The following is a 7500-nucleotide window of genomic DNA, read 5'->3' on the forward strand; positions in this document are numbered from 1 at the left end:
ATCATTTCGAAAACATGCTTTAATATTGAATCTCAGCCTTGGAATTAATAATTCTATTTAAATAATCTATTTGTGTTTCAAAACATTTTTGGCATGAGTTTATTTTAAGTAGGCATAGTTAATAAAAATAAACATTATGATTATATTTTTCTAAGTACAGCCTCCGTTTTTTTTTCAATAATTTTAAAAATAATTTATCATACATGATTGTTTCTACGTTTCACTCAAAATCGATCAATACAAATTTTTAAGAATTTTTATAGTTAAACCACTTTTTGAAGGAATGTAATATCCCATCAGACAGTTTCAAACTTTCAAACAGTTTTTAAATTTTCGAAATCGACGAAAAATGTTGCACTTGTTAAATCAACTTTATTAATTCAATTTCTAATAAGTGTTTATTGAATTTTCTTGATTTAAATCCTTCAAAGCCCTTAAATAAAAAAAAATCCGAATCATAGAAATAATTATAAATAAAAACTAATTAAAAGAATATTAAAAAAAAATCAAAGTTTTAGTTCTTAAAAATAAAAAATAATATTAGCTATTGAAAAAAATTTAAAAAACAATAAACAAAACATTTTTTTGCTACCTTTGAGTCAGAGGTTTCCATGAATGGTTTTCCATTATGAGTCCATTGAATTTGGGGTTCTGGTATACCTGATACTTGGCATTCCAATTTCACTTTTTGGCCGGCTCTTGCCATTGTGTTAGATAGTGGTATTACAAACACTGTTTTTCAGTTGGTTCAAGAGCTGAATTAAATATTATTTTAATAATTTTATCTAGTCCTTAAATGATATATGAAAAACTTACGTTCAACCATCAGATATGCTTGACATTGATCAATACCAGCATCATTTGTGGCTTTGCACATATACAAAGCATGATCTTCAAGAAATACTTCTTCAAATCGCAAAACGGCCTCTCCATTATTATATGTAATTCCATAATCTTTAGAATTGTCTATACACACATCGTTTTTATACCACTGCACTGTAGGTAACGGATTTCCTATCACTTTGCATTCAAACTGAAAGCTTTTACCTTCCATGGCTTTACCTGGTTTCAATAATTCTACAAACTGAGGTGGTTGCAAGAGAGTATTGACATCAGTTTCTCGAACCGATAACGTTGCACATGTGTCTGCAGAACCATAATTATTAATTGCTTTACATCTGAATTTAGCAGAGTCTTCTGTAAACGTTTCTTCTATTGTTAGACTACACTTTCCGTTCTCAAACACTGTTTTATAGTCAGGATTATTTTGTATACTCATACCATCTTTATACCATGTTACGTCAGGTTCAGGATCTCCAACAACTTGGCATTCAAATGTAAATTTACTACCCTCAGGAACTACTGCATCCGTAAGCAATACAGTAAACTCTGGCGCTTTACCTAAATCAACAGTTTGCGATTCAGATGTTGTTGTTTTTACTGTTATTTGTTGAATCATCTCCGATTGCGCTAGTAACTCCGCTTCCAATTTAGCTTTTTCAGCCAAACTTCTATCAACTTCATCACGTTCTATAGCAGCTGCTTTCAAATTATCTATTGCTGTTCTTAAATTGTCTCTCATGGTTTCGAAAGAAGTCATCATGTCGCGATTGGAATTTTGAATCTTATTGAGATGTGAATATCTGCTATCATCATATAAATCTCTTGCAAGTGCAGACATTTTGTTAAGACGTTCGTTTTGTTTATACTCGCCAGAACTTATAAAGTGTTCCATTTCAGATAATAATTTATTAGCATCGTCTTCAGTCTTTATTGTTGCAATTTTACTAGCTACAGTTAATAATAGTTTGTTTCCTTCTCCAAACCAATCGTCGGTCTAAAATAAAGAAAGTTATAAACACAAGCCTTTCACTCACAATTACACATACAGAAAACGTACCTCATCTACCAATTTGAAGTATTGCATACTCAAATCAATGAGCCTTCTGACTTCAGAAACTTCATGTCGAAAACCATTCCAACGGCTACTTAGAGCATCCAAATCACGTTTTATACGTGGGTAATCTTTTGTTTGGTCCGAAAATATTTCATTTGAGGATGAAACGAATCCATCAATTCTATTTTGCAGTAGCTAAAAATCAATATTAATATAAAAGACATTTTAATTAAACATTTAAAATAACTGACAAAAATTATATAATAAAATAAATAAAATATGTGGTATATTATGATTAGGCATACATAATTAACAGTTCTCTTTGATAATTCCTATTATAAACTAGTATTATTCATTCATTTTTATCTCCTACCTCGATCGTTCGTTCGAAATATTCAAACGCCAGTGATGATGCTTTCGCTGTGGCCAAAGTCTCGCCGTATTGTCCTCTAACTGACGCTAGTTGCCTGACCAGATCGTCCAACGTACTATTGATGTCTTTCAAATCTGCATCAAATTGTCCAGTTTCATTGATTCATCGAGAGCCAATTTAGTTGCATTCCAAGAGGCTTCAAAACATGATTTCCTATGTTCAAGCATCGTCAATATCTTCTCAATGTCGTGTTGAGCTGCAAGTTTTGGTTCCTGTTGCCTAATTTTATTTATTACTTCATCACTTTCATTCACAATTAACTTAAACATTTCCATGATTATTTTCTTGGAGGCTTCGTGATCTTTGGCGAAATTTTCGAGGTCAGTTTGTAAATCCACCGGTAATCTATGTTTGCTCTGAATATTTTCAATAGATTTATCCAATTCTGCAACATTTCGCAAGAAGGATATGATAGACTGGACTAATAGTTTGTATTCAGTACTCGTAGTGTTTAATTTTTGTTGCAATTCCTGAAGATTGTTCTTCACTGGCTGCGTTTCATCGAGCAGAGATGTATCTTGAGCGACTAAATCTTCTGTTAAACGAAGTTTAGTTTGTATATCATTCTGAGCTTGTACTATTTCGTTTGTAACCCTTTGCAAGGTACTTTCAGCAAAAGCAACTAATTCACTAGCATTTGATGTAGGGGATGTAAGGACTGGATATATGTTGCTATCTAATTTTGAAATCCAATTAATAACCTAGAATAAAATAATATTGACATAAACATACGAGTATATCTACATACGTAAATTCTGTTTGCACAATATTCTGGGCTAACTTCCAAGAACCACAAATGATATGCTACAAATTTTTATTCGTAGGCGCAATGGAAACGAATTGAGAACATAATTTATTACAATCATAAAATTTAATAATGCGAAACCTATAACTGTAAATTACATAAGTTATTCCAAAAAATATTTTGAATGTTAGGATTATTTTAGATTACAAAATGGTAACATCGTTTCTTAATTAAAATCACATTATATTGCATGTGTTTGCATAAAAAAACTTATAAATACATACATGACAAGCTTATTTTGAAATTGATACTTATTTTTGTGGTATAGAAATGAATAGATACAACATACATTTGTTATTATTATACATAATAAGTAGCATGCGCAAATATTAGTAGAGAAATCTATAAATTCCCTCTCTTACCTGTCTCGTCTGCTCCATGGCGCTCCTCCACTCCTCGTACACCTGTCGGACGGTGGTGATTTGCGTGCGCCAGGTCTCCTGCTGCTCGATAAGCCTGAACTCTCTTCCGGAGAAACCGTTCAGAATTTCGTCGATAAGCGAACAGGCAGTGCCTATCGCCAAATGGCGGTCGCTGACGGCTCGCTGTAATGAAAAACCGTCAAAGCGTTCATGCACGTTCGTGAAATTTAAAATAGATCTGCTGGCAACGGGCGCCAGATACCGACAACGATTTGTAAACATTCGATTCGAGCAGTTGCCGCTGTCGAACCATTCGACACGGTATAAGAAAATTTTATGTTGATTGATGGTGTAAAAACTTTGTTTGAATACAATAGGATTAAAGGAATTATCAAATTTGTTTATTAGCAACTATTATGACTTCAAAATCATTCAAATAAAATTTTAAATAAAACTTCACAGATTAATTCTCCTTAGCTAAATAAGTTAGTAAGATAATTTATTTATTAACCGGTCAATCTATAAATAAAATAAATTTATAATGAAGTAAATAAATTGTAAATTTATTAGTATTATAATATTACCTGCTCTGCAGATCTTTTAAATCCAGTTCCACTGTTTTAAGCTGATCATACATGGGTTTAATAACATTCCACTGTACGTCCATAAGCCTAATCTTATCCTCCATCGAATGCGCCGAAGATCGGACCAACAGTTGATCCAATGTATCGAATTCTGCGCTAAGCTTATCTGCGTCAGTTAGAAATTGTACGAATACTGAAGAGAGATCCAGGCGCAATTCGACCAAAGCTTTAAGAGTAGTCCAATTCTCGTGCAAACTTTCCACCTTTCGATCGACTTCTCTCCGTTGCTCGTCGTCCAGATATTCCAAAATTGGTGGTAATGTCAATAGGAGGGCGTTGATCTCGTTACCCTTTATCTAGAAATAAATAATTCTTTTCAATTTGTACAAATATCAAATAACGATCCATAATTACAAATGAACAAAATTTCATTCAAATGTTAAATACGGAAAAATGGGCTTGTTTGTTTGAATACTTATCAAATAATTATTATCTAACTGCGGTGTTGAATCTATTACAATCAACTATCTAGTTAGTATTTACCTCTAGATTCTTCAATAATTCATGATGGAAGCTATAGAAGTCTTTGGCTGTGGGCAGATCATGTCCCATGTCCCTGCGTTCCTTCAAAGAGATTTCAGATATCGTTCTAAGCCAGGATGAAAGTTCATCTTGTTTTTCCTGGAACGCAAACAACGCCTCGCCGATTTTTCTGTCCGTCCTTCGCATCTCATCGCACTTTCTCCTCAATTCTATCGCTCTGTTCTCGATCTCTTCTAATAAATTTCTGACACCTTGTGATCCCGGATTGTTGACACCACATTCTGTTAACAAATCTCTTCCTTCTCGAATTACGTCCTGCGTAATTTCATCAACAGCATTTGTTATAGTGACCGGAGTGAGACGAGGCAACATTCCTACCAGGTCGTTTTGTCGTACTTCGCGTTCGAAATCATCAAGACGATTTAAAACCTATGAAAATAATTAGTTATAATATTTATATGATGGTACAAATTCAAAATATTCATAATATGTAAATCTTCTTTTAGTATTAGCTTTTGTAACGTATACAACAATTAAAAAATACAATATTTACTTACTTGTCGTCCATTTTCGTAAAATGCTTGCGCTCGTGTCAATAATGTTTCCCTGCTTTCCAAGTCGTTTAAGAAATCTGAACATCCTCCCAAAACACTATAAGCTTTATCACTGGCTTCGCGTCCTGCAAAACAGCCAGATTTTACCAACTGTTCGGTAGCCCTGGTTATTTTAATCGCACGCTCTTGTAATTCTTTAACTTCCTTCAAAAAATTGTTAATATCCACTATCAACATTGACGTTTCATACTCGGATTCACCCAGATAAATATCAGATCCAATTCGTTCTTTATGTTCCCTTATAGCATCTTCCAATTCATGTAAGTCTCTCGCCAACATAGCCAAAGCCAAACATTGCTCCAACCGATTTTTTCTATTTTGCCATGAAATTTCCAAAATTTTCCTCCTATCGTGCATCGCTTCCAACCAGCTTTCAACTTGTTTGATAGCAGATCCAACTGACGGTTTAATTTGTCCTGGCCTAGAATCTAAGGTACCTATATTATTTAAATCTTTTAAATGGTCTAGTAAATGGCCTCCCTCTTGTAGAGCAGCCATAACAGATTCCAAAACCGATCTTCTCAAATCGTGTATTTCAGTGAGAGCTTGTTTAACTGCATCAATTTGAATGGGAAGTTCCTCATCGCGACAAATAATATTAAGGGCTTCCATACGTTGGAGACATTGTTCGAAATTTGTTTGAAAGGTTACACTCAGGTCTAATATTTGTTTTCTGTGTTCTAGGTGATTATTTATGCTCTGCCACGCAGTTCCTAATGATTCGGCCATCGCTGCATAGACCTCTGGTTCCGGACGCTGGGAGGATACTTTCTTATCGACTTGGCGCATTAACTCTTCGACGGGAGTAGCCTTGTTCTGGAAAAAAGAAAAAAGTCAAATTATTCGGTCTCTCATTATCACTACATAAAAATCAATATAATTTAATATTAATTGAAATTTATTAATATAAATTGTATAATATTTGAAAGAAGGTCATTCTTAAATTATATTTTGACTTGTAACTTATCTGATAATAAATAATTTAAAATTTACCTCTTTTTAATTCATAAATGCACTTTTAACTTATATACAAAATTGTTAGCAATGTAGAAAATTCAGTCTAGCATACAATTTTACTTTTTTTACTTATAATTATGATATTAATATTATATAAATGCGATTGAATTTATTTACAGAACATCCAGTAAAGTCATAAATATAAAATAACACCACATATAATAACATAGTTAAACTTAAAAATTATTTCATTAAAATTTTTTTTTTCATTCATATTACTCAAGATATATAACTTACATTAAGATTAAGCCTGAAGCAAACTTCAGTTTTTGGATTAAAATAAGAAACCCTACTGTATTTACTTACATCGCTTTATAAACTTTATGAAAATAAATAATAATTATGGAGCACATCCTCAAATATGATGTATTGACAAGCAAACAAGACAGCCAACATGCTTTTCGCCCACATAAAAACATATAGCGGTATACGCCCTTTCGGATGCAATCTGTAGGCTGTTGCACCCATAAAAGCGTGAAAAAAAGATCACAAAATACAAATACCGTGATTTTTAAAGTCTGCTGAAAAAGTTACTACTTTATTTATTTATAGCCTCGATATAAATCATTTAGTTTTCCTCCTGGAAACAAAAACGACAAAATATAAACGTCGCCCTACTTCGCAAGCAGATATAGCATCTCACAGCGCAAATATCACTTTAATGACTTGCTATAAATCATAAGAAAAGTTTACAAATAAATTTAACGAAGAATTAAATTCAAACATTACTGGAAATCGAAAGTAGTACAAGCTGGCTGTTATTTTTAGTCCATTGAATTCTACACTACTATGCACAGAATTGCGAACGTCGGGCTGCTATGTAAATCAACTTAGGCCCAAGTTGATGATTTTAGTCGTGTGGGCGAAATCAATGCTGGTCCTTTATAGTTGTAAATAAATAAATCTTAGACTTCCGACTTCGATCGCCAAATAAATTATCTCGTAACGGTTTGATCTACTAATAGAAAATAAGAGGAAAACGATTTTTATCTAAACGATAATTAATGGTCATTTCTTACAGCAATGTTTCTATGATACGATTAAAACATTCCAGACAGCAAGTACCTAAAGGGTTTCTTTAAGGAGGGATGTTATCAATTTCATATAGTGACACATTTTTACCTTGAGCTGTCGTAGTACTTCGCTGTGTGCAGTTTGCAATTCGACGGCTTCTTGCAGATCGTTACCGATGCTCGTGAGATCAGGCTGAGCCTCTACCAGTTTAACCGTTATCCATTCACCGCT

The 7500-nt window shown here is 33.2% G+C and overlaps 1 protein-coding gene across 1 annotated transcript in view; it reads right to left on the minus strand.

The window, feature by feature from the left end:
• Positions 1–361: 361 nt before the first annotated feature.
• Positions 362–7500, minus strand: part of LOC113365987 (coiled-coil domain-containing protein 141-like) — a 21305-nt gene continuing 14166 nt past the window's right edge. The window contains exons 2-12 of the mRNA XM_026607532.1: positions 7378–7500; positions 5182–6054; positions 4625–5053; positions 4082–4437; positions 3498–3855; positions 2476–3031; positions 2271–2404; positions 1901–2092; positions 817–1837; positions 593–732; positions 362–433 (exon numbers count right to left, since the gene is read on the minus strand). Of these exons, the coding sequence (XP_026463317.1) occupies positions 362–433; positions 593–732; positions 817–1837; positions 1901–2092; positions 2271–2404; positions 2476–3031; positions 3498–3855; positions 4082–4437; positions 4625–5053; positions 5182–6054; positions 7378–7500 (4254 nt within the window). The remainder of the gene's footprint in view (positions 434–592; positions 733–816; positions 1838–1900; positions 2093–2270; positions 2405–2475; positions 3032–3497; positions 3856–4081; positions 4438–4624; positions 5054–5181; positions 6055–7377) is intronic.

The sequence above is a fragment of the Ctenocephalides felis genome, unplaced genomic scaffold, assembly GCF_003426905.1.
Source record: "Ctenocephalides felis isolate EL2017-DRISC unplaced genomic scaffold, ASM342690v1 CF-g0.4_SCAFFOLD_01170, whole genome shotgun sequence".
Taxonomy (NCBI): domain Eukaryota; kingdom Metazoa; phylum Arthropoda; class Insecta; order Siphonaptera; family Pulicidae; genus Ctenocephalides; species Ctenocephalides felis.